This window comes from Penicillium brevicompactum (genome assembly GCF_028827555.1).
Source record: "Penicillium brevicompactum strain IBT 35665 chromosome Unknown utg000006l_segment0_segment0, whole genome shotgun sequence".
Lineage (NCBI taxonomy): Eukaryota > Fungi > Ascomycota > Eurotiomycetes > Eurotiales > Aspergillaceae > Penicillium > Penicillium brevicompactum.
This window is the reverse complement of record NW_026623209.1, coordinates 417,068-442,007: the sequence shown is the minus strand read 5'-3', so window position 1 is coordinate 442,007 and position 24,940 is coordinate 417,068. Positions and strand designations below refer to the sequence as shown.

The window sequence follows — 24,940 nt, the reverse complement described above, 5'->3', positions numbered from 1 at the left end:
TTGACGAAGCTCTGCCTCGCTTGCCCGAAGATCCTGTATTCTCTTCTTGTGTGCGCTTGTCTTTGGACACCATGGCAACTCCCAACTCTCCAGACTCGCCATGTATTCCTTTTTGTCCGCGGGTAAAAGCTCATGTCCCCGCAAGCCTGCTCCAGGGCTGCTGATTTCTTCCTCTGTGACTTCCGCCGTTCCTCCTCGGCCTGCGAGTCTCTCTTCCTGCAACGAGTACCTCTCTACTTTGTTGTTCTTTCGCCCCGGATCAGGAACTCGATCAAGGTATGTCTCTTCTGTATATCATCAACTTGTCACGAACACATTTAATGACATAACCACTTTCCAGGAGCTCCAGATGCTTTGCACTCCGAATCGAGGAGAAGTTTCTCACTCAAACCAGCACGAAACAACAGAAGAGCCCTTTCAAAGCCTTGCCTCGCATTCACCATGTACACTACCCGGTACAAGGTCTCCCCTTGAATCGTCGCCGTCCCGGCAACGAACTGCCATGCATCGCGGCAGCATGTCGAGATGGCTTTGTGACCGCGCATCGCACCAACATTCCAGTTGATGAACCTCGCGGCATCATGCGAGCCTTTTATACTGGTATGTTACAGCGAGCTGCTCTAACTGAAGAGCAACAAGAACTCTCTTTGTTTCAGGATCCTAACAACTCATGCAGCACCTCCATTGCAGCTCTCAGTGTGACGACACTGGACACAACCAAGGCCCAGCCTCTTGGTGATTCTTATTTCAATTGGCTTCGCAATACGCATTCCTTTCGGCTGCAATTTGATCTGGCCAAAGGTATAGTACTATCTTCGAGTCCACTCAATGAGGCTTGTTAGGGCTAATGACAATCTATAGCAACTACCGTTTCGCAGACGCAGAGTCAATCATTGAGTTATTTGGCTAATGGAGCTCCATACATTGACCTTTCTACCACCGATGCAAGACCGGGAATACACAGGGGACCTCCTTTACCACACAGAGCATCAGTTCTTCCCCACGAAAAGGGCTTCAGAATCCCGACGTACTGCCACCGCTGCAGTGGCCATGCTAGAAGTCCACAGCAATACTGGGCTTCGCTCCCAGGTCAATACGTGGGCTGTCCAGAGCATTCAAAAGAAATATTCACCCTTCAAATTTACGTTGAACCTTTGTGTTGGTAAGGGACACGGGCTTATCGACAAGCAACGACATTCACTTGAAACTGGAAACTCGAAAATATCCCGCCTGAGAATGACATGTCGCTATACGCCACGACCGGCCAGCATATGGAAAGGACAGAAACTGGCCAACACAGTTCCACAAAGATCCGACCTTGCATCCTCCATCCTTCCCTCTCGCCGGGCATCGGTGACCAGTCCCCATGATGGAGAATAAGACAAGGCAATTGACTGGGTATCAGCTTGCAAAAGCTCACCGGGAGGCGGAACCCTAGGCTTGAACTTGCTACATGATTGAGCCGTGTCTGGGCTCTGAAACTGCGGTTGTCATCAACTGCATCTATCATGAGGAATGAACGATGTCCCTATATCCCTGCCGATGTGGCAGACGAGGTGTCCAGAAGCCACCGGAAATTACACGAACTCGCTGTCGACCCGCGACTGAATGAACACATGGAACCTTTTATCGACCTTTAACCCATCAACTCTTTCCACAATCAACACCGACAAAAATTCTAATACTCGACAAACATCACTGAAAAACCTAACGCAAGCTTCAATTTATTCCTCGAGCTGGCCAGCAGCCGACAAAACACTGCCGAATGAAGATGACCCCGGAGATGATCGCAGAACGTGATCGATTCTTGTGTGGGCAAACCACACATCGAAAATCGAAGAAAGTCAGAATTCTCATTGGAATGAACTATGATTGTTTTGGATCCCAGAGCCCGTTGGAAGTACGGTGCTTTAGACCAGCCTGGGGCGTTGTATGGGTAACAACTCCATACAACTCAGGGTCGCCTTTGACAAATCGAACTAGGCCAAGCAATCTTTGCCTGCATACTCCATGACTCCCTGTTCGAGGGACTCAAATATCTCAACTGCAACTGGGGGTCTTCCACGTCGCACTCACCATCCCATATCCACAACGATCCCGAGATCATGCCTATTTTCCGGGACCCAATTACATTGAGCACTACCTAACAAGCAAAGCCCGCAGTGCTGCAGGAGCACACACAAGAAGAACTCGCTGGTGCGGCTGACGACCCAGAAACCGGGATCCGATCAATCTTCTTCAGGCTTGCCCCGCGGTGCTGCTGGAGCACATGAAAAACCCGCTGGTTCGGATGACGACCCAGAAACGGGATTGGATCAATCCCCCTCAAGTTGTGCCTGATCAAGTTCTCCCACGGTGTGCCCGGTCACTTTTTGTTTGAAACTATTGATTCTCTCGAGCTCGTGTCACCCCCCCGGGAATTTCCTTCGTCGGGCCTAGCAGCACGTTTGGGCTCAATGAAGGAAATTCCCGGGGGAGACTCGGGAAACACCACCACCTAGCGGAAGGCAAAAAAAAAAAAGAAAAACCCCAAAAACAACCCAAAACAAAAAAAAAAAAAAAAAACAAAAAACAACAACAACCAAATGACAAAGAAAAAAAACATATTATCACGGCCCTCGAACATGATATGTGACTGGGCTGGATGTCGGCCTGGGACACACCGAAAATTGCTGGGAGATGGCATCAGGGTCCTCAAAACATGTGTGATCTTGCTGTGTGTCGGCAATCGGCATACCAAATGGGCCGTACGGATTTTCGAACATGATAGATGGCCCTGCTCTGTGCCTGCCACTGGCACAAACAAAACCCTCGGGTGTCAGGGGTTTTCGAACAAGATATGTGATGTTGCCGGGTGCCGGCCGGGTGGAATATAGCGTGCACTGCGGTGTGCTCACTGCATGGGTACGGGAGACGGTTCAGTGGGAAATCCCAAAACAAAACAAAAATCGATTGGTTCTTCAAACATTGCTTTCTTGTCTTGTGTACCCGTACCGAGTAGAAATGATCAAAACTCCGTGTAGTTCAGTTTAGTTCAGTATACGAGTCCGATATGATTAAGCTACGAACGGTGGGGCCGTTAAGGTTTTTGCCCCTTGCTCGGTTGCTTCCCTTGGAATGTTCCCATCTTCGGCTCTCTCGAGTTTCACCATGTCCATCTCGGCAGAGGCACGAGAGAACCACTCTGATCCTCGGTTTCTCTTCAGTCAACCTCGTGCATTACAATGGTTCGAAGATGGGAAGTTAATGCGCCGCCAAGATGGTGAGCGCCAAGCTGGGCGATTCGAGCTGTTTCTCGATCTGCTGTATGTCGCGATCCTGTCCAATTTCGCCGATACCCTGGCCGAAGACATCTCGGGCGCCAAGCTTGTGAAGTATATTGTGAGATCAACACTTCATTAAGTTATTTGCTCTCATTAACGCCATAGCAGCTCATTTTAGCCCCCTCGTGGAACGTATGGAGCGATCTGCGCGAGCTTATGAACTCTTTCTACACGGATGACCTCCTGCAGCGCATCTTGATCTTGTGGGTTATGGTGACATTAGTCGTGTATGGCAACAATGCCCCGTTGGTTGACGAGGATATCGGTGCGATGCGCTCTGCCGTTGGATCTTACATGGTCGCCCGAGTCTCTTGCAACATGGCCCATCTGCTCTACTCTTTTGCTAGCTACCACCACCGCCCACAGCAACGCCTCTGGGTCGCCCTCTCCAGTCTGAGTCTGTGTATCTATATCCCACTTTACTTCGAGTCTGTCTCAATTCGGGGCAAGATCGCAGCCGCCGCTGTTGCCATCGTCGTGGAGATCATGGTTTGGATTCTTTGCTACTCGCCGGCTGCCAAGAAGCTTCTTCGAACCAGATGGTCGACTGCTGTGGATATTGCACACGAGATCGATCGCTTCGCGGCATTTTACATCATTGCCCTGGGCGAATTTCTTTATTTGATTATTGTGGGCTCGTATGCTGCAATCGGACTAAATGAGCGTCTTCTCCGAGCAGTTTGGACACTGATCATCGCCTTCTGTCTGAATTGGCTATATGCACATGCAGACGGTGCATTGGATACCATCCATCCACTACGACACTCTGTTTATACTGCGTTCCCCTGGGCATTGATCCACCTGCCTCTCATTGCCAGTCTGCTGGCAGGCGGTCATGTTGCAGCGCAATCCGTCTCCGAGAAGGAGTTTGAAGATCCGCAGCGGTGGCTCCTGTGCGGTGGATTGGGGACAGGAATGCTGTTCTTGTATATCTACGCCCTGCTCCATAAGTCCAATGATGATCCAGGGACTCTTGTTTTGGACAAGGTAAACTATCCAATCCAACAATTCTATCCACTTCATTCGCTAACACAGTTCCAGCCTTTTCGCCTCATCATGCGCCTTGCCGTCGGAATCATTACCATCCTGTTGCCCCTGGCACACCATCTCGATGCGACCTCGGTTCTGTCAATCATCATGGCACTTTTCGTGTTCACCTTGATATGGGAGACCGTCACTTCTCTCAAGAAAGGGGCATGCTTCTGGGAAAACTGGGCAGACACGGATTATCCCACAGAGCCCACAGAGTCTGCGAAATCCGAGAGCACTGCTTGAGGCCATGCAAAAGTCACAGGCTATTCCATACCAGCTCCCCATTCTCATAAGACATACTGAGAACCAAGGAGAGTTCAGCGTCGGATGGTGCTCGGTCGAGATACGCGCTTTTCTCGATTGACGAGCGGATCAAATTACTCAGTGCGATCGACCGGTGCCATGTATGCCTCTTCCCTTCGTCGGATGGCCTGTCACCCTCTATCTATATCCAATATTGATCCGTTACTCTGTCACCTTATTATTGATCAGGCAAGATCCTTCCAAGGTTGGCTCTACTACCTTTGGACGAACGCTATGTCTGTGTTATAAGCTTTATATCCACGCCGAGCATTTACTAACTTAATGCTAATGTTTAATGACTTAGCCAGAGAACCCGAGAATTGAAATGTTTTATGAAATTCATTGATTTGAAAATGTTCGTCGCATGGTATCTGTCTAGTATGAACGAAAATCGTGAGCGATTTCGGATGCAAGTTATGTTTGATCTAACCAAATGAAATGCTAATATCATCAATCCAAAATCTAGACCATGGATTGCTCAACCTTCATGTCGCTAGCCTGGGTATCAGACCGATCCATAGTGTTGTAGCGGCTGAAGTCTCTCAGTCCGCGACGCTCACCACCGGGCTGCTCACCCTTTGCCGCATCCTTGCGCGCCTGGCGACGGAAGTAGACACGCTTGCACCACTTCCAGCTCTCAATACCAAGGAAGAACAGCACTGTCTCGACAAAGACAATACCCCATTCCCATGATATGCTGCTGTGCTTGAACACACTGTGGTTGATGACTGGGATGTAGAGGATGGGGAAGGCGAGCACGAAGCCAGTCATGATTCCGAAGAAGAGGAACTTGTTGCGCCAGATGTCGTGCATCCACTGGGTGAATCGGCGCTTGGAGTCGGGTTGCATCTGGAAGAAGCTGCGGCGCAGGTTCATCATCTCCCAGGCGAGGAAGAGGGCGAACCAGGTCATGCAGGTGAAGGTTGTGGCGCGGGCGCGGAACACGGTGTCACAAGTATATGGCTTGGTCGGGTCGTTGTATTGGGTGTTGCAGCCTGTCGCAAGGTTTCCATCGCCCCAGCGGAACATTACGAGGGCGAATGCAGACAAACACAGGGCAGCCATCCAGACACCATACACGAGGGTGTCGATGATGATCTCCCAGGTGAAAATACCTTGCTTCTGTGAGGCTGTTAGTATGGTTTCTATGCTTAAGGGGATCGGATACACATACGCTTTGGGGTGGGCGGTCCATGACCTCAGGGGCAGCGATCTCCATTCCGAGTCCCATGTCAGGGAGACCGGAGGTAATCATGATGATCCAGATGATTTCAACAGGAGCAATTGGGAAGACAGATTGGTTGCTGTCATCCTTGAAAGCAAGACCAATAAGCAGGGTCAAGGCCAAAGCAACGTTCTCGGCAAGAAGATGCAGAACGAACTTCTGGATATTGTCGAAAATGCGACGACCTTCTTCAATACCGTTGATGATAGATGCGAAGTTATCGTCAGACAGGACCAGCTCGGAGGCATCCTTGGCCACATCAGAGCCGTTCTGACCCATGGCAATACCAACATCGGCACGCTTGAGTGATGGAGAATCGTTGACTCCGTCACCAGTCATGGCGACAAAGCGACCGCGGCGATGCAGGGCATCAATCATGCGAACCTTGGTGTTTGGTGCACAGCGAGCGATGACCAATGGGAGGGTGGGCAGGCTGTCGATCTCATCCTCGGTCAACTTGTCAAACTCAGAAGCTGTCATGACCATGGCGTCAGCGACGTCCTTGGCGATCATGTCCATGTTCGCGGGAATAATTCCAACTTGCGCGGCGATGGCACGCGCAGTTCCAGGGTGGTCACCGGTGACCATGTGAACGGAGATACCAGCCTTGTAACATTGGGCAATAGCACCTGCTGTCTCGGGCCGAGGGGGATCATAGAGACCGATCAATCCATAGAACGACAAGTCCTTCTCAACCTCCTCTCGTGGCAAAGGATCGCCGCCTTCTTTGGCGGGTGAGGTATTTTCCCGACCAGCAAGAGCGAGCACTCGAAGTCCTTCTTTGGCCAAAGCCTCCATGTTGTTCAGAATCTCATCTTTAATATCATCGTCAATGGGAACTGGCTCGGCATCTGGCTTCCACTTGATCGTGGTACAAGCCTCCAAAACGCGCTCGACAGCGCCCTTTGTGAAGATCATCTCGCGCTTCTTCTCCGAGTTCTCCTGACGCTTAGCAAAAATGACAGACATTTTCTTGACACTGGAATCAAAGGGGTATTCCGCCTTCTGGGCCCAGGTTGGCTTTTCACCTTTGGTCCAACGGTCCAGGCCCCAGTCAAATCGAGATGCAAAGACCTGGATCGCGATATCGGTCGGCTCACCGCGAGCTTGCCATCCGTCGTTGGCAGTCTCATGAATGTGAGCCAAATTGGCCATCGAGGCGACATCAAGATAGTCCTTGAGAGTATCGTTGTCTTTCAGGAGATCCTCCGCCGTGGCAACTTCGCCGAGGTTGTCTTGTCCCACCTGAATGGGAGGCTCGGGTACGAGGCTTAGATCACCGTCACGGGGATTGAGGGGTTCATTGGAAGCGCCGACTGAGTAAGTTCCCAGTGATGGAATCCATGCTCGTTTAGCGACCATGCGGCCTTGCGTGAGGGTACCAGTCTTGTCGGAACAAATGTTGGTGACAGCACCAAGGGCTTCCAAAGAGTCGAGCTTGCGAACGATGACGTTTCGTTGAACCATTTGTTTCGTTCCAACAGCCATCGTGATGGTCAGAACAACAACCAGACAGGCTGGGATCATGGCCAAACCAGTGGCGACCGCATAAATAATGACTTCACTGTCGCCGCGCCAGTTGTTGGATCCTGCGACAACAATTGCAAAGATAACCGCAATGGCAAACAGGAGAAGAGCGAGTTTGGACAGCTTACGCTGCAGCGGTGTTCCAACATTGGTACCCAAGAACCGGCCGATGGCATCGGTAGTTGTCAAAGTCCAAGCCTGGACGTACCATCGCTTCTTGGTTTCGCCTTCGGGTCCGCGCTTGACGGGCCGACGCTTGGAGTCTGTTCCACGGAGGGCCTGTGCGATGGCTCCAATTTCAGTTCGCATTCCAGTTCCCACCACAACACCGCGGGCACGTCCTCGGGTAACGGTGGAAGAGCTGTAGGCAATGTTCAGTCTGTCTCCTGGACCGGTGTCGACGTCGAAGATGCTCTCGGCTTCCTTTTGGACTGGCAAGGATTCGCCTGTCAACAGGGCTTCGTCGGTTTCGAAGTTGAATGCTTCAACCAATCTGCAAAATCGTTAGCTCTGTTGTCACATAAATCACCTGGGCATGTTGAAGACGAACCGGACATCAGCGGGGACAGTATCTCCGACTTTCAATTCGACCATGTCGCCGGGAACGATCTCATTTGCTGCGACGGTCGCAGTCTTTCCATCACGGGAGACCACACCTGTTGGAGAACTAAGCGACCGCAAAGAATCCATGGTCTTCTCGGCCGCATAGTCTTGGTATACTCCGACCACAATGTTCAGTGCGATGACGGCAGCAATGAAACCACCTTCGATCCACGATTGGATACCGAAACTGACGGCCATAGCAATGATCAAAACCTAATATCGTTAGTCATGTCCCATGCCGCTTGATTTGGCTATCGACTTACCAGCATCATGGCATTGGCTATCTGTCGGATGACGATCTTAGCGAGGGAGACACCTTCATCTCCCTCAAGCATGTTCTCGCCATACTTCTCCAGCCGCTGCTTGACTTCCGCAGAAGTCAGCCCATCATCAGAGTTGGTTCCAAGTTCCGCAATGGTATCTTCAAACGAGAGACTGTGGGCGGGCTGGGAGAGGGGTTGTTGGGTGTTGTCGGCAGGAGAGCCTTTCTCTCTTTCCTGCGACATATCGCAAAAGGGTGTTTGCTCTAGTTGGTTTGGGGGTTATTGACTGATGTACTTCCTATGAGGCTCTTAAGGGGGCGTCATATAGAAGGTATCCGTGAGAGAATGTGAGTCCATACACTGAGCAGAATTACCTAAGTATTTCTTTGTACAGTTTTAACTTCGAGCTTCGGCTACTCTGATGGGGGATGTCTTAGACTATAAATAATGTCACATTCAATTTCGATGGCGAAAACGCGACCGGGTATTCACTCCGGAAGTAGTTCGGTTGGAATCGCCCAGGGTAGTGAAGTCTGGGGAACCAACATAGTCATGATTTCATCACCAATCAGAGACGGGCAACTTGCTATCGGTAGTGGGCGGACTGTTCTTGGCGCATTAATCTTACTTTTTATCCGTTTGGCGATGACGCAAACGACTCTCGGCGATGTCTCGGCGGCGGCCACGCGACAAGTAGCGGGATTTGATTGGTGCGGGGGACTCTTGGCACGATAGGTCGCCTCTCAGTTTCTGGTTGATTCGTTTGTAACGCTTGGCGTCTTGGCTCTTGGCTCTTGGGATTCCTTGGCACGCCGAGGTCTGAGAACCCCTCCGCTTCAAATCCGCTCACTTTTTCTCCGGAATTGAGGAAAAGGTGCGGCGAATTGATTTTAGATTTCTGCCTCAAGAAATGGGCAGATCTATTGGGGACACAGTGCCTGAATACGCATTTGCCATTGTTGACCTTGTTGACCCGAGTGATCCGATTCAGGTTGCACCATCCTACCTCGTCAACTCTCATTGGACACTCTGAAGCTCATTGGCCGATACTTCAATCCTCCTGTATCTTTTTTTTTTTTTTTTTTGGACAAATTCATCTCGTATCCATATGCTTGGACCCAGTGTCCATGCCCCGCCACTCATGGACGACGATTCAATGCCGCGAGGAGAGATAATTGGGGTTGTGATTGGGGCCGTTGCCCTGTTTTCGCTGATCAGCGTGATTCCGGTGTGAGTAACTGCACGGACGTGGCTTGGCCCCCGCTTCATGCATGCGAAATGTTCTCGAAGTTCTGACGTGCTGATCAATGATTCACTGTTCCTCTAGTACCATCATGTGGTATCATCGACGTCGTGCAGCAGCGCACGCAATGAGTGAGACCCAGGTGGTTCCGCCCATCTATCAGGTACCGATGCAGAATGTCCTGGGCCAACCTGTCTCCGTCGACCGCTGGTTGGAAGAGCAAAACGTTCCGGCCCATGCCCAGCAATATGGCCAAGATACTTGGTGAGTCCCATGTCTCTCGTTCCACCGGTCTCCGATTCCGGCCCCCATCTTTCGTCTCTTGGCGTGGCTGGATGATGTATTGCGGGGACACTAGGGCTGGGCTATGGCCCTTCCGCCCTATGGGGATCGGCGACATCTTGTCCACACGGCTCGAGCCTCTGGGCATCGCAGTCTCGCCCGCCTTCTCCATTGCCAATAATTCTTGTTCCTGGCAAGCGAAAGATAACGCGAAGACGCCGACCCGGACCTTCCTTCTAGAATGATTATACTGACAAATCAATTCTCCTAGTTCAATCTGCCTCTGTCCCCTGGCGTCATCCCCATACCTCACCTGTCCCGACCCTGCCGTTCTAGCCCACGCGCATAATCACCCACCCTGCACATGCGGGGCACACCATGCTCCACCAGAGCAGGTCCTTGTCCTCAATCGCTGCAAGCACGCCTTTCATCTCGAGTGCCTCAAGTCTTGGTTCGAGTACCGTCGGTACAAGTGCCCGATCTGCCAAGCTTCGTATTCGCCAGACGAGGCACGAGGATAATTTCCGGAACCTACAACCAATTACTCTTGGCTTCATATTGTCTTGGGGCTTGCTATTTGTGTTCCTATCGGTTCCTCGATCTCTGTGGGTCGGTCACCTGCTTCACTATCGGCGTTTGATCATCCTGGTTCATTTTCATGCTCTCTCATAGCCTTGCTTTTTAAGATATCCAATTCTACACGAACTGCGTTTACTTTGCATTTGCATTTCCATCTGCGTAAACGCATGCAACTCCCTATGAGCTCAGGTCTTGGCTCTCATCGAGACAATTCACGCGAGTATGCATGCGCCATGAATTCTACCTGAACTAAACAAGTTGGCATTTCTTTGGGCCGATCGATCGAGTGAGTATGAGACATGGGGTAGAATTGGAATTGAGTTGAACAACAATACGCCTCACCTTCTCTATATGGAAACTACTTCCCTTCCCAAGAAGGCCCGTGAACCTACTTCGAACCAAACCAATCAACTCACAAATAATCCGATTTCAAGAGCCGAACTATTGCCATGGTGTCTCCGTGCTTTTCATCGCCGTCCACGAGCATCACGGGCATTGGTGTGCTCTTGTCTAGATCATTCTCCAGATCCGACCGCATGTTCCGATTATGCACACAGAATCGTGTCTGAAACACTTCCGAGAGAAGTATCAAATTCCACTTCAGAAAATCCTCATGAGATGGACATTGGCGCTCAGTCGGGATCTAAAGAAACAAACAACCCCATGCAGATTGAGTCTTATCATAGCCAACGATGCAACTCCTATTAGAAACCAGACCCAGGTATCGAACGTACATCCTGCGTTCTGGCGGTTACAAAGTCAGAGTTCGTTGCTCCCAGGACTGGGTCATCTTCACGTCGAGATCTTCTCGGTGACAAGCTGAGTGGCCAGATCTCTCACTTTAGTTTTCGTGTCATCTAGATTTCTTTTGATCCACTCGTCATCGAGGTCCATTCCGTCGACTAGTTGCTCCACGGCTATGCGAGCCATGACGTCCCCCGACTCGAAGAACCTCAAACAGAGTCCAGTGAAAAGATGAGACAGGCGAGGTACAGGAATATCTCGAATCTCGCACTGAGGGACTAAACCCAGTATTTGTGTGCTACAAGCAGTCGATACTCTTTCGTCGCTTAGCACACTACTCTGGCGCAGGGGAGCGATACCAAAATGCGAGTCGGGGAAAATGATTAGACGGAGATCATCATTTGGCGCCTTGAATGCTTGGAACCCTCTTTTGTATTCTGTGAATAGATCGTAGTCCTCCACTTTCACTCGCGTGAACCCAGTGGTCGAGACCACCTTGGATGCAACTTCTGGCAGCGATAGCTCCGGGACACAGATCTCGATATCCTATCAATGGTAAGAACAAGATAGTATTTTGAGGGTAAGGTGATGGCGAAATCTTACATGAACTACTCGAGGTACATTGTAGTAGTTTAAGACAATCTCCCCAACCACACAAACCGGAATATCTGCCTCGTTTAGTGAAAATAAAAGCGGCTTTATGGGGTTGAGAACGTTCATCTCGCTTGGTTTGGCGCCCGGGCTCATGGTTGATGGGGTAAGCATATTGTCTCTCTATTGTTTTGGAGATACTACAGCTGCCCGTAACCCCCTTGGGTGCAGTCTAGGCGCGCTTTAACCCACGGACCCTTTTTCCATCAACACCCATCACTTTGGCATAATGTTTGACAGAGTCCGTTCCATCTTTGAGAACGTGTCCGCCTCTATTCAGGTTCTCTCTGATCTTCATCTCGAACTCAATCAGCAATAGCTCTCATTTGAAATCCCGGTCTGCGCCAAGAACCTGATTCTTGCCGGTGATATTGGGCGCTTGGTGGATTACGACAACTACCTCAAATTCCTACAAAAGCAGACAGATCGACTTGAGCTCGTTTTCCTGGTTCTTGGCAATCATGAGTTTTACAATGATACCCTGATAGCAGGATTACAAAAAGCCCAGCAGCTCGGGCAGGAGCCTTGTTTGAATGGGCGGCTAGTTCTTCGCCACCGGGCCCGCTACGACGTTCCTGGCACCAATGTTACTATACTTGGCTGCACACTCTGGTCTAACGTTTCGGAAGCTGCAAAAGACATTGTCTCTATGAGAATACAAGACTTTGGCAAGATTCAAGATTGGACCGTGAGCGACCATAATGAGACTCATCAGGCGGATCTTAGCTGGCTCTTGGCTGAAATTGAATCCATACGGGATAGCAACAAGACACAGAAAGCCAAGCGGTCTATTTTGGTCGTGACGCATCATGCTCCCTCTCTTAAGGAGACATCCAGTCCGCAGAACACTAAAAACCCTTGGACATCCGCTTTCGCAACTGATGTTCTCTCCCGCATACCAAACTCGAGTGGCATTAAAGCCTGGGTTTTTGGGCATACTCACTACACTACTGATTTCAAACTTGGTGGAATACGAGTTATAGCAAACCAAAGAGGATATGTACTTCCTGGGAGCAATTTGAATGGAAAGAAGGACGGCTTTGACGTCGGCAAATTCATTTCTGTGTGATCATAGCTTACCATTTGTTTGGGTTAAGATCGACATAAATTCTACGATCAATCGAGCGAAACCGCTTTGCTTTTCTCTCATGCAAGCTTTCTTAACGCAGTGCCCTCTGATGTTTGCCATTGATCTCTACATCTTGAATCTCTCCATGGAGTTGGTAGCCCCCGACTCCACCCATTGAAAGGTATCAAAGCCGAAGGGGGCTTTTCGCATACAAACAAACCCAAGAGACAATGTCATATCCGGGGGAAGAAATCCCTTGCGTCAAGGGAGGATCTGTATTTACTTAACTGGTCTTAAGTTATAACAATGGATCTGGAGAACGATATTCATGGGTGATGCTGGGCATGAATAAGCCAATTCGTGTTCAAAGGATCCCGAGGTTTTCAGTCAGGTAAACAACCTTACCATCATGCTTTTAGTCAAACTAAAAACATTACTAGACCTTATCTCAGAAGACCGTTCAATGGCTGGGGAGCAATGGAGCTAGATGGGGTTCAAATGGTATCACGAGGCCCTCAAACATTAGACTCCTGAAAGAGGGGGAGTTACGCATTGCAGCGCAGAATTGAAACATATGATTGGGTGTCGTAAGTTATCGTAATATTGGAATGTGGCAGCTGTGGATGGCGTTGTGTTGCCACTCCGTTCACGGGTACAGTCATCTTCGAAAACACCCACCAGTTCATGATTTATTGGACTTACCTGAACCAACTTGTACAACATTTATTATCCAACCTTGGAAATCATCTCGAACAGATGGAGTAATTTGAGCAGTGTGAAAGTTGGGAAGGGCCGCAAGCCTGATGTTCCCCGCAAATGCGAGCAAGGGTCGTCCCGTGGTTTGGATTGACGTGGGCCAATGGCATCATACGATTATCACCACAACACCCCATTCGAGCAAATGAATTACATCACTACACTGGGGCACTCCAATCGTGGGGTAATATATAAACCATCGTGTGTTCTTTGTCTTCAGCACCTCTCAATCATCTACAAATTACTTCACAATGAACGATTTCAACAATCACAATTCCCAGTGGGTCTCGTTCCACATTCGTGGCCACCTAGACAAGGGCGACGTCTTGGTTCAGAACACTGTCATCGAAGGGTAAATTAGCCTAGTATCGTTGTTACTATAGCTCCTGTACTAATGTGCAACAGCGGTGAGTTCTACGACGTCAATGACCGCCGCAAGTCCCTCACAGAGGAGGAGATCGACGAAATCGTGATCGCACCCAACGGTGTTGGCGAGATCGGTGCCCAGAGCCGCCGGGGCAGTGAGGGTCGTCTTGACTTATTTCATGATAATGCCAAAATCTGTGAGCTCCATTGGGAGAACAGAGGAGGAAAATACGTCAACTTGGTTGAGACGTTGGACAGTAGTGACAAGTATAGAATCGAGCATGGGGGATGGAGCGCAGAGGAAGGACCTCTCGGACACGTGTTTGTGGACATCTTGCCAAAGAAGAAGTAGTGCTTTGCAGCTACGGCAAGGTGGGAATGAAGAAGTCTCACGCTTCCTCTCATTCTTCGCGTCAATACGCCGCGTCAACCCGAGAGCTTTCCTCTTTCAGTCTGTTTTCGATCAACCCTGTCACTACAAACCACTCAAATCAATGGGCTTCAGAACCCAATTTTCAAATCCAGTCTATGTCTCTTATCTAGCTGTAACCTTCAAGGATTGACGAGGGATTCTAAATATATCAAGGTTGTTTTTATATATTCCCGAGGTCTAGCTTGGCGATGGGTTTCGACCGAGATCTCCAAACCCCGCAAGCCCTTATAGATTTAAATAATTTCTCTCCTTCTTTACATGATTCAAGGGCAAATATATTTGACTGTTGAATTGATTCGTCCCCTTCGAGTGCACTAACATCGAGCGCTACCTTTATGCAAGATTTATGTTTTGGAGATACCAATGCTAGGTTGAGCCCGTGCCCAACCCTGGAATGTAATTGTTTATTTCAAACTCCTCGTCTCCCAGTGAACTCAAACCTGCGGCCTATCCGTTCTCACCGTTCCTTTCACCTTTACAGTCTCTGTTTCGCCCTCGCCCTTTTTGCTCTTCCCTGGCTCATTGACGTATGGGTTCATGGCATCTCCATTTGACCATCCTTCCTGTTTGTATGACATGCTTCCAGGGCCGCTGGGTGTACCCATCCCACGAGGCTATGCAAATGTTAGCAAACATGTACCAGCACTGGGCAGAAGTGATAAAAGGGATTCCAACCTCGTCATGAGCAAAAGCCGAGGTACCAGTCTGCTTCTGAGCTGGGCTTCCATTGCCATTGTTACCCTCTGCACTCTGCTGGTACTCTTGATTTGCCCCGCGGGGATTGGTCGTCGGTGTAGTGTCTCTCTGCCACATATAGAAAGTAATTGGGATACCAAGGCCAATTGATGCTATCAGCCTAGGGGGAATCATATGTATGTTAGCATTAGATCTTCATTCTCGACGCAAAGTCCGAGGTCTGCTTCAGAAGGAAGAGCATTACCATCTGGGGGTGGCCTGCTGGCTGCTTGGTCCAGCAGTGGCAAATGATCTGTGGCCGTGGTTTGCACGTATTCCATGAGGAATCTCCCTTGTGGTCTTGCGTACAAACGTGGATAACATGGTCGGTCGAACGTAAACCATTCTGGTGTGAGAAAGATGTAATGAAATGGAAAAGAGATTGACTGTGGTCTGCATGGCAATATAAGCTATATGAAGCTTATGTGGGGCTTCATCGTTACATCATGTTGGTCTCGATCTTGTTTCCAAACAGAAAACTGTACCATGCATACCGTCTACTGTACCAAACTTGATTCTGCATTTTTCAATGACGCATAACCATGCTCTGCGCCAATATGATGTGCAATTAGTATTTCAACTGTGTATAACTGGCCGGTGGTTGGCGGAATCTTTATCGGAAGCGGTATACGGTAATTATGACGGGCTCCGGGGAGACAGCTCGGATCCGTAGACCTCTGAACAAAATTGGGTGAAATTGATATTTGAACAACGGAGTTTTTAACGAGCTCTTGATTCAAAGATGATCATTTCATCAATAAGTAAATCCAAATCAGTAGCTCGAGTCAATCCAATCACCATAATCACTTCCGAGAACAGTCTTCTTGGTAACACCAGCCGAGATAGAGGTCTCATACTCGCGCTTTGAGGTACTCGATCCATCCCCAGAGTTATTGTACTCATAATAGAATGGTGTAGCCCCATCTGCCATCGTGGTCCAGCCCTTGGCATTGATGAGACTGCCCAACTTGGAGTTCTGGTAGATCACGCGAGACAGAACGCGCCACGGGCGACCGAGATAAACAGCTCCATCAATGCTGGTGCCTGAAGCGGCCTTGACGTTGCAGTGATCGATCGCGTACCATGCTGAATCAGTGCTTGTCTCACGCGAGTTGGCGGTGATAGCTCCAGGGCCGTTGGATACGATGTCACATTCGCCGAACCATGCCGAGGCATCGCCGAAGATGTAGTCAACAGCTCCTGAGTAAGGTCAGTACCTCAATTTCAACTATTTGGGAGAGATTAACGTACCCTCGATCATGCAGTTGGAGTAGTACTGAGTTCCTGCCTTGGCGTATAAAGTATCTTGGTATCCCGAGAACTGGCATCCATAGAAGCCAAGCTTGTCGGCATTTCCGACAAGTCTAGTATTGTCAGCCATCTGATCTTACAGATGATGAATCGGATTACTCACGCAACAGCCTGTACGCCCTTTCCATAGCCGTTCACAACATTGATGTTGTACATCTTGAAGCCATCAGCGACAACATTAACAGTGGCGCTCTTGTCCAGGGATCCAGCCTCGGGCGAAGAAATCGTATGGGTGATCGTAACAGTGTTATCCTTGTAGGAGCCCGTATCGGCTGTTTGACCATAGATCGTCAGAGCGCCCGCGTAGTTGACGGTGATTTGCTCTTTGTAGGTGCCACTCGCGACATAGATGCAAGCTGCATCTGACGAAGAACCGAGCGCAGTCAAGGCAGCGCCAATGGTGGTGTATTTTCCACTTGTCCCGACAGTCAAACAACCGGATGGTGCGCTGGGTCTGCTTGTTCGGCGAACAAGCTCGGTGGGTGCGCCAAGCACACCCGCGCCGAGGAGTAGGGCTGAGAGCAGCGATTGGCAGATATGCATTTAGGAAAGATTTGCGTGGTGATGATCAACGGGAGATGTGCGGTTCCAAACTGTCATTATTATATGCAAGACTTCGTTCTTCTTTCAGAAAGGAGCTCCTGAATTCACCTGTCATTGCGGCCGTGTTTCAAGGGTCGATTTCCACCACCCCACATGCCCGGAGCTATAGTTGAGACGGATTCCCCACTCCGACATAGAGTATTTCCATAAATAATAGCATTGGATATCATGTTGTGGCAGATTGATTTAGGCCGATCCTTCCACTCAAGCTTGATTGGCCCATTGTGGACATCTGGGGCTTGTTTCGCAGTGCTCCGGCGGACTTAGACGGGATATTCCCTAGCGCAGGTGCACCGGATCTCTAGCCCCTGAAGAATCCACCACGCGTCTTGGGAACGGCAAACTATTGATTCATTGCAACATTAGACTTTTCATACAATCTGCAAAAAAAATGCACAAATCGGTTGTATCCAGAACAGATCATCAGTATGTCAAAATTGTTCCTCGAATGAGGACACGGAGTCAGTGTTTCACATGTGGCTAAAGCTCCGTGACGGTTCGAGTCTGAAACATCGATCCTCAGACCCCTGATAGAAGCTCGATATAAAGGTGGTTGCTGGATGATGCCCGATATTTAGAAAGAAAAGTGCTACAGGAGTCATCATGTCGTTGAAATCATCTCTCGCCGTACTTGCGCTCTTCGCGTCGGCGCTAGCGCTGCCGGAATCAACAAAATCACTCAATGCTCGCGCTGCAACCTGCACGCCGAAGGCAGGCGGGTCATCCTCGACAGATGATATACCGGCTATCACGTCGGCTATCGCGTCATGCGGTAATGGGGGCACGATTGTCATACCGGCTGGGACAACGTACTATCTCAACAGCGTGCTTGACTTTGCTGGCTGTGCTGGCTGTGACTTCCAAGTCGAGGGGCTCCTAAAGTTTAGTTCGTCGACAGATTACTGGGAAGGACGTACGGCAATGATCAACATCAAGAACATCGATGGCATCAAAATCCGATCATTGACGGGCAAAGGAGTCATTGATGGCAATGGACAGAACGCGTATGTTTTGCCTTCTTCCTCCCTTCACTTCTCAATGCACTAACAACATGAACAGGTGGGACCTTCTCGCCAAGGATTCCAGCTATGCCCGGCCAACACTCCTCTACATCACTGGAGGCTCGGATATCCAGATCTCGAACCTGCGTCAAAAGAACCCACCGAATGTCTTCAACTCCGTCAAAGGAGACAGCAAGAAAGTGGTCTTCAGTGACCTCAAAATGGATGCCACTTCAAAGAGTGACAATGAGCCTAAGAACACCGACGGCTTCGACATTGGCGCCAGCACAGATGTGACTATCAAGAATGTCAATGTGAGCAATGATGACGACTGCGTCGCCTTCAAGCCAGGAGCGAATGGTATCACGGTCACGGATATTACCTGCATCGGAAGTCATGGCTTGTCTGTTGGGTCTTTGGGTAAAAGCTCCGATGATTTCGTAAAGAACGTGTACGTCTCCGGAGCGACGATGATCAACTCAACCAAAGCTGCTGGGATCAAGACGTATCCTTCGGGCGGATCGCATGGTGTATCGACCGTGAGCAATGTCACTTTCACAGACGTTGTGGTCGATGGATGTGACTATGCAATTCAAATCCAGAGTTGTTATGGAGAGGATAGCGAGTATTGCGCTAAGAACCCTGGCAACTCGGACTTGACGGATATTGTCTTTGATAAATTCAGCGGGAAGACGAGCGGGAAGTATAAAGCAGTCACGGGAAACCTGAACTGTGGATCTAAGGGAACATGTGGTGTTCTCGTTAGTTCCTATACTGTCGAAGCTCTTTCTGGAAAGAGCGAGGTACTCTGTGCCAACACCCCTTCGAGCTTGGGGACTACCTGCACTTCCGGTGCTTCGGGGTAACTAAGCATGAATCAACGGGGGAAGGTGTAAGAACTCTATACAATTTTGCGGTATATAAAATGTGTTCATCATACAGGTAGTAACGCTTTCAAAGCGCACCAGACCAATCATTCGTTTAGTTGGAAGGAGCAATGGTCTTGTCCTTCACGTAGAGGTCGACATACTGGTCGACATCGTAGTTCTCCAGCTGAGCGCGGTCCCAGCCCACCTTCAGCAGCTCATCAACGCGAGCCTGGTCGAAGTGTGCCTCGAGGTGACGCTTGTACTTCGACAGAATCTCGGGCTTAGCCTCCTCGCGACGGAGACGGTGACCCAGAGGAGCCTCAACGGAGATCTCTTCAAGGACAGTGCCGTCGTTCAGGGTGACGGTCAGCGCGTTAGGGATGGTGCGCTTGGTAGGGTCGTGGTAGTCGGTGGTGAACTTGGTGTCCTCAACACAGCGGATGCGCTTGCGGAGATCCTCGAGCAGAGGGGAGGTGGCGGCCTCAGATCCGTCGGCGTAGTCGGCAGCAGTGAGGCGACCGAAGACAAGCATGGTGGCAACCATGTACTACAGGAATCAGCTATGGGCCCAGATTCTCGAATTGCAGATCACTTACCTGAACGCAGTGGTCGCGGTCAGCAAAGTTGTCCATCTCCTTGAACTGCTTGTCAATGATACGGATGCATGCTTCGTGTGTGCGGTTGGTGATCTCCTTGATGTCCTTGGCACTCTTGCCCATAGAAGCAAGCTTGGCGTTGACCTTCTCAGCTGCCTCGATGGCAGTCTGGGAGTGGAACTCGGCTATTTCAATTTATTAGCTTATTAGCTTTATCATCAGTAGTCAATTCACTTACCAGGGTAGGAGACCTTGAACAGAACGTTCTCCATGACGTAACTGCCGTAGGGGCGCTGGAACTGGAACTTCTTGCCCTTGAACAGGACATCGTAGAATCCCCAGGTGGGAGCAGTGAGAACGGAGCGGAGACCACCCTCGCCCTTCTGGACCTTCAGGACTAGGTTCACGGCGCGCTGGCAAGCATCACCGGCGGCCCAGGACTTGCGGGACATGGTGTTGGGGGAGTGACGGTAGGTACGGAGAGACTGGCCGTCAACCCAAGCTTGGGTAATAGCATCGGCCGTCTGTTGCTCGGTAAGATCCAACATCTTGGAGACGACAGCGGCGGTCGCAACCTTGACCAAAACGACGTGGTCCAGGCCGACCTTGTTGTAGGAGTTCTCAAGGGCCAAGACACCCTGAATCTCGTGAGCCTTGATCATGGCCTCCAAGACATCACGGATCTTCAGGATCTTGCCATTTCCAAGGTTTCCACCAGCACGGTTGGTGCGCGAGATCCAATCAGCTACGGCCAGAATACCGCCGAGGTTATCGGAGGGGTGACCCCACTCAGCAGCCAACCAGCAGTCGTTGTAATCGAGCCAGCGGATCATAGCACCAATGTTGAAAGCTCCATTGACGGGGTCTAGCTGGTAAGGAGTACCGAAGACGCGAGTACCGTTGGGGACAACAGTTCCGTCAACAACGGGACCTAGGAGCTTGGCGCACTCCTTGAACTTCAGGGCCTCCAGACCGCAGCCCAGAGTGTCCAGGAAAACCAGACGAGCTGTGTCGAACTATTGAAATTTTGGAGTTAGAGACGAAGCTCCGTCCAACCGAGCGGAGCTACTTACCGCCAAGTCGGAATCCACTTTGTAGCCGTGGATATAGCTGGCCATATCTTGAATTTCGGTGTCATACGGCTTGTCGGAGGGAACTGCCGGGGCAGCAGATTGACGGGCGGCCATGGTTGAGAAGCGTGAAGCACGAGCGGGAATTCGAGGGGCGATGTTGATGGAAGAAGCCAAAGTGGGCAGTCTGGAGATGCGGGCCAAAGTGCGGGGAGATGAGTGGGTCAGGCGTCTGACTGCGGGCAGGGACATTGTCAAGAAATGCGAGAAGGATCAATGTCAAGATCCAAAGATGATAAAAGGAGAAGAGTTGCGAGAGAAGCAAAAAACAAAGAGATTTAAGGAAGAATGTTGGGGAAAGGGAGAAAAAGTACGGGGGAAAGCTTGCAGGCTGACTTCATCCTGCCGAGGGCCCCGGTTACTGTCGGGTAAGGGGGGAGTTTCACCACACTCTTCTTCCTCATGTACGGAGTACAACTGCAAGTCCATGACTATTGGTCAATGGCATTCGCTTTTCTCAATTTGACTCGAATTCACCTACTGCATCTTCACTTCTGAGCCGAATATCGGACATAAGACTCCCCAACCGCCCCATCTGCACCCCCAACACATCCGACACAAAGTAATTATTTGTGTACAGATCGCTTGCAATCTAGCGAAAATCGGATCATCTACAGCTTTTATGTCTGAAGCAAAAGGAATTTTATTGACGATCTTCGCAATTGAACTGTGCTCACTTCCCCGTCACACTGTCTGAGCCCGAGACTGATCTGCGCTCACATGGGGATCTGCATCCCCCAGCCTCCCCTCTCCCTCCCCGGCCCCGGCCGCCACTAACGGAACCTCCCCTCCAGTTCTGCCTGGTCGGTCTCCCGAAGAGACCGCACCACTTCGCCGTAAATGGCCTTGGCGAATAGCGGCGGCACCGCATTCCCGATCTGCTTCCGAGTGTACACCCCGGCGAACTTGTAGTCCAGGGGAAAGGTCTGAAGCACCGCCATCTCCCGTTCGGTGTACGGCCGCTCACCGGAGGGGTGGTAATTGAACTCACCACCTCCGCAAGTGATTGTTTTGGCTAGGCTCTCTGGCGGGAATGATTGTCGGTGGGAAAAACGCCACTGAGTATACGCTCTTTCGAGGTTGTGGTTGGGTGCGTCGTCCGGAATCTGGCTGATGGTGGATGCGATGGTTGCTCTTGGCAGGATATTGGGACCGGGCACGCCATGGGTCAGATCCGCGAAATGGGGTAAAACCTCGCCTGGTCTGTAGTCCTATCAGTTTAGAGACGAGACTAATAAGACTGATTTCTCAACTTACCCCGCAGCAATGATAATCACTCGCTTTCGTTCCTGGGGAACTCCATAATTATCGCAGCCAAGTACTGACCAACGCACAGAGTAGCCTATCTCCACCAGGCTTAAGATGATGCGATTAAAGAATAACGGGAATCGAGTAGGAAGGCCGTTTGTCTCCTCAAGGGTCAAAATCCGGCACTTGGAAACCCGTGCTAGGTCAACCCCGGTAAATACACACGCAGAATTAGCATCGTCATTTGCGCTGTCCACGGTGTGTGCTGGTGACCATGTCTGGCAAGGCGGAGAAGCATGCGCAATATCCACTTTGTGGTCGCGTTTGGTGTTGGTTATGAAGTCGTGGAAGTCAGAACACTCGGTATCAACGTCGCTATGGTTCAGGACATAGGTATCGAGGGCTTTCTGCTCCATGTCATTGGCATAGATAAGCCTCAGCCCAGCCTCCTTGGCACCGCAGGACACACCTCCTCCTCCACAAAAGGTGTCCCCGAATGTGTACGTTCTCTCAGACTCGAGATCGATTATTCTCGTCTTCTGTTCCATCTCTAGAGCTTGTGAAGACTTTTCGGCGGCACCAAACGGCACAGTCTCACCGCGCCATTGCGCTCGAAGCTCGTTGGACCACAATCGGTGACCAGGATCCGCTTCTTTGTATTGAAGCCACTCTATCGCCGTTTGGTCCGCTGTTATGGGAGCACGACCTGGCGCAATGATAACGCCGGCCGATCTCAACGTCAACTTAAGACGACATGTGAAATCTCGAGGGTTGGTTGAGAAATCTGTTCGGAAGTTTGTGAAGCAAATATCGAGAATGCGCTTCACATATCTGGAGCTCATCAGATCTGTGTTCTGGGTGACCCAGATCAGCTCTCTGTTGAACTTTGGCAGGTAACTGTCGCATTTTTTATGAGTGGACCGATATAGCCTTCTGCCAAAGAATCTCAAATCGTCGGAATCTGGCTGGGGAATGATATCGACAATCTTCATGAACGAGTGGTCCTTGAATTCGACGCACATTCCAGCCCGGTAAAAAATTCCCTTGTAGTAGTATTCGGGCAGAGACAGCTCTTTGTCTTGAGTCAAGTCGTGAATTTCCTATTCGAGGGTATTGTCAGCAATTGAGTCGAGAAGCATGGCCTACAGCAAATCCCAAGGCTCCACCTACACGCTCGACAATGACCTCTCCACCCGGGCTATCTGCTGTGTCGACTTGCATGCGGCGCACTGCATTCTGTATCTGGTCTCAGCAATTGCTCGTGGGCGAATATGTGGCCCACGGTCAAGCCTGTTTGATAACTTACCTGCAATGATCTGCGGTTGGATCTGCCGTCTTTCATCACGTCCATGGTCCATTCTGAGAATGTCTGTTTGTCCACGCGGTCAGCGGTTGATTCACACTACATGCCTCATGCTCGAGTCATATGGCTGGCTTACCTGGCCGGCTGCATTGCGCATCTCCATGGCTGGATCCGTCACAGTGGACTCGCAGACTGTCTGGGGAGGTGTCAGTAATTGAATTGAAGTTTCTCGCGATTGATTTGTCTGGCCAAGGTCAATGGTTTGACTGTCGAGATCAACTTCAATGTCGCGATGAGTATGAAGTCCATTGACAGGCGAGTCGGGAATTGACTGTTTTGTGTTGCTGTTAGCAATTGAACCACGATTGAACAACAAGGATCTCAAAGACTCTCAATCTGAGTCTGTAAGAGTTCCTACCTGGAGTTGGGGGCTATTATGAAACAAAGAAGATGGCGAGAAAGCGTTGAGAGAGGAAGTGAAGTTCCGTGAAAAGGTATCGTGGAGCGCGCGAGCGACAGAGTCGTATGTCTCGGCGTTGAGGCATGGTGAATCCTTCGCACTCAGGGACAAATTGCTCATGTCCTGCTCGACGATGTCATCGTCGCCAGTCAAGTCAATTTCCATGCGCACATCCTCGGCCTGGGTACGACTCATCAGCGTCTGACATGGCCCTGACTGCCCATGAGAGCTCAAAGTAAAAGAATCAACCATAATCACATCCCCGTCTGCCAATGACGATCCGCCATCATCATTTAGGGTCATACTATCACGATTGCGGCTTATGAATGCGAATGGACGGGCCGAAAGATGGGATCGATGGTTTCGAGGCGCCATAGGATGGAGAGATGAATGAATGGAAGTCATTCTGAGTGATAATATAAAAGTACTTGAGATTTGAGCTCGATGTCGACGACTGGATGGTAAAGAGAACACCAGCTTTGGTGAAATCTACCTTCGCTCACTGCTTGATCGATAAGCTTTTCGATAAGGAGATTTTCGAGCTTTTGCGTACACCCATAGAGAGACCTACATGTAGGTCTCCTGTCTTATAGTGCGTGGCAATGTTATCGAACTGTTTTGCGCAATTTAGCAACTATAAACGCATACAGTCCTAGAATTTCAGAGAAGCTCCTCCCATTTATTGATTTGTTGAACAAAGCGACAGGGGCATCTCGGATGCGTGATAGTTTAAAAGAGCTACACAAAGCCATGGTCTTCATTGAAGTAGTTATCAAACAATCTCTGGGGTTTGTGATGCAGATATCAAGAGGGAGGAGTATGCTTCCCGTTTTGGAAGTAGGGCTTGGTGTGGAGCCAGAGCCACGCACGGGCCAATAAACGCCCGATTATTCAGGTCTCCAGACTATTCACGTGACAGGCCTCTGACTGGCTCCGGGGTCGGAAGAAAAAAATTTGGTCCACCAAACCAAACCACAGAAACAAAATTCACTATGGAGATTTTCTCTTCTCTGACTTCCTGGGGGTGATTCATTCCTGGCTTTCCTGGTGATGACCATTCTTTGAAACTCCTCTTCCCCCTTTTTTAAACGTGTTTTGGTCTTGGTAAGTTAGTTCTATGTTTCCTATTCATTACCCCCCTTGTCTCTATGATGAATTTCGGTTTTTTTTATAGATGTTAGACTTCCTACACCTGTTGAGGAGAAAACGCCTGGTCTGATTTGAGACACACTGCTACTTTAATCATGTGAATGCAATGGATGACACGAGCGCTAACCGTCTCATT

At 50.0% G+C, this 24,940-nt stretch overlaps 12 protein-coding genes across 12 annotated transcripts; 6 read left to right on the top strand and 6 right to left on the bottom strand.

Annotated features, from left to right (window-relative positions):
• Positions 1–100: 100 nt before the first annotated feature.
• N7506_008345 (uncharacterized protein) lies at positions 101–842 on the top strand (the record flags this gene model as incomplete). The annotated part of the gene is made up of 2 exons (XM_056957638.1): positions 101–276; positions 341–842. The coding sequence occupies 2 exons, from the start codon at positions 101–103 to the stop codon at positions 840–842; spliced, it is 678 nt and encodes a 225-aa protein (XP_056807028.1).
• Positions 843–3,150: 2,308 nt separating this feature from the next.
• N7506_008344 (uncharacterized protein) lies at positions 3,151–4,598 on the top strand (the record flags this gene model as incomplete). Its single annotated transcript, XM_056957637.1, has 3 exons — positions 3,151–3,381; positions 3,432–4,310; positions 4,365–4,598. The coding sequence occupies 3 exons, from the start codon at positions 3,151–3,153 to the stop codon at positions 4,596–4,598; spliced, it is 1,344 nt and encodes a 447-aa protein (XP_056807027.1).
• Positions 4,599–5,120: 522 nt separating this feature from the next.
• N7506_008343 (cation-translocating P-type ATPase) lies at positions 5,121–8,519 on the bottom strand (the record flags this gene model as incomplete). The annotated part of the gene is made up of 4 exons (XM_056957636.1): positions 5,121–5,780; positions 5,833–7,903; positions 7,961–8,226; positions 8,277–8,519. 4 exons carry the CDS (start codon positions 8,517–8,519, stop codon positions 5,121–5,123), a joined length of 3,240 nt encoding a protein of 1,079 aa, XP_056807026.1.
• An 898-nt stretch (positions 8,520–9,417) lies between these two features.
• Positions 9,418–10,322, top strand: N7506_008342 (uncharacterized protein; the record flags this gene model as incomplete). Its single annotated transcript, XM_056957635.1, has 3 exons — positions 9,418–9,506; positions 9,604–9,783; positions 10,073–10,322. The coding sequence occupies 3 exons, from the start codon at positions 9,418–9,420 to the stop codon at positions 10,320–10,322; spliced, it is 519 nt and encodes a 172-aa protein (XP_056807025.1).
• Positions 10,323–11,172: 850 nt separating this feature from the next.
• On the bottom strand, positions 11,173–11,871 carry N7506_008341 (uncharacterized protein; the record flags this gene model as incomplete). Its single annotated transcript, XM_056957634.1, has 2 exons — positions 11,173–11,670; positions 11,728–11,871. The coding sequence occupies 2 exons, from the start codon at positions 11,869–11,871 to the stop codon at positions 11,173–11,175; spliced, it is 642 nt and encodes a 213-aa protein (XP_056807024.1).
• A 133-nt stretch (positions 11,872–12,004) lies between these two features.
• Positions 12,005–12,844, top strand: N7506_008340 (uncharacterized protein; the record flags this gene model as incomplete). Its single annotated transcript, XM_056957633.1, has 2 exons — positions 12,005–12,055; positions 12,095–12,844. The coding sequence occupies 2 exons, from the start codon at positions 12,005–12,007 to the stop codon at positions 12,842–12,844; spliced, it is 801 nt and encodes a 266-aa protein (XP_056807023.1).
• Positions 12,845–13,851: 1,007 nt separating this feature from the next.
• N7506_008339 (aegerolysin family protein) lies at positions 13,852–14,318 on the top strand (the record flags this gene model as incomplete). Its single annotated transcript, XM_056957632.1, has 2 exons — positions 13,852–13,952; positions 14,006–14,318. 2 exons carry the CDS (start codon positions 13,852–13,854, stop codon positions 14,316–14,318), a joined length of 414 nt encoding a protein of 137 aa, XP_056807022.1.
• A 515-nt stretch (positions 14,319–14,833) lies between these two features.
• N7506_008338 (uncharacterized protein) lies at positions 14,834–15,212 on the bottom strand (the record flags this gene model as incomplete). Its single annotated transcript, XM_056957631.1, has 2 exons — positions 14,834–15,013; positions 15,075–15,212. 2 exons carry the CDS (start codon positions 15,210–15,212, stop codon positions 14,834–14,836), a joined length of 318 nt encoding a protein of 105 aa, XP_056807021.1.
• A 694-nt stretch (positions 15,213–15,906) lies between these two features.
• pmeA (putative pectin methylesterase) lies at positions 15,907–16,988 on the bottom strand (the record flags this gene model as incomplete). Its single annotated transcript, XM_056957630.1, has 3 exons — positions 15,907–16,334; positions 16,386–16,498; positions 16,549–16,988. 3 exons carry the CDS (start codon positions 16,986–16,988, stop codon positions 15,907–15,909), a joined length of 981 nt encoding a protein of 326 aa, XP_056807020.1.
• Positions 16,989–17,651: 663 nt separating this feature from the next.
• Positions 17,652–18,915, top strand: N7506_008336 (putative extracellular exo-polygalacturonase; the record flags this gene model as incomplete). The annotated part of the gene is made up of 2 exons (XM_056957629.1): positions 17,652–18,052; positions 18,108–18,915. 2 exons carry the CDS (start codon positions 17,652–17,654, stop codon positions 18,913–18,915), a joined length of 1,209 nt encoding a protein of 402 aa, XP_056807019.1.
• A 115-nt stretch (positions 18,916–19,030) lies between these two features.
• Positions 19,031–20,836, bottom strand: N7506_008335 (putative 2-methylcitrate dehydratase; the record flags this gene model as incomplete). Its single annotated transcript, XM_056957628.1, has 4 exons — positions 19,031–19,465; positions 19,515–19,699; positions 19,753–20,530; positions 20,588–20,836. The coding sequence occupies 4 exons, from the start codon at positions 20,834–20,836 to the stop codon at positions 19,031–19,033; spliced, it is 1,647 nt and encodes a 548-aa protein (XP_056807018.1).
• A 581-nt stretch (positions 20,837–21,417) lies between these two features.
• N7506_008334 (DNA cytosine methyltransferase) lies at positions 21,418–23,850 on the bottom strand (the record flags this gene model as incomplete). Its single annotated transcript, XM_056957627.1, has 4 exons — positions 21,418–21,847; positions 21,902–22,992; positions 23,332–23,526; positions 23,614–23,850. 4 exons carry the CDS (start codon positions 23,848–23,850, stop codon positions 21,418–21,420), a joined length of 1,953 nt encoding a protein of 650 aa, XP_056807017.1.
• Between the last annotated feature and the right edge of the window lie 1,090 nt (positions 23,851–24,940).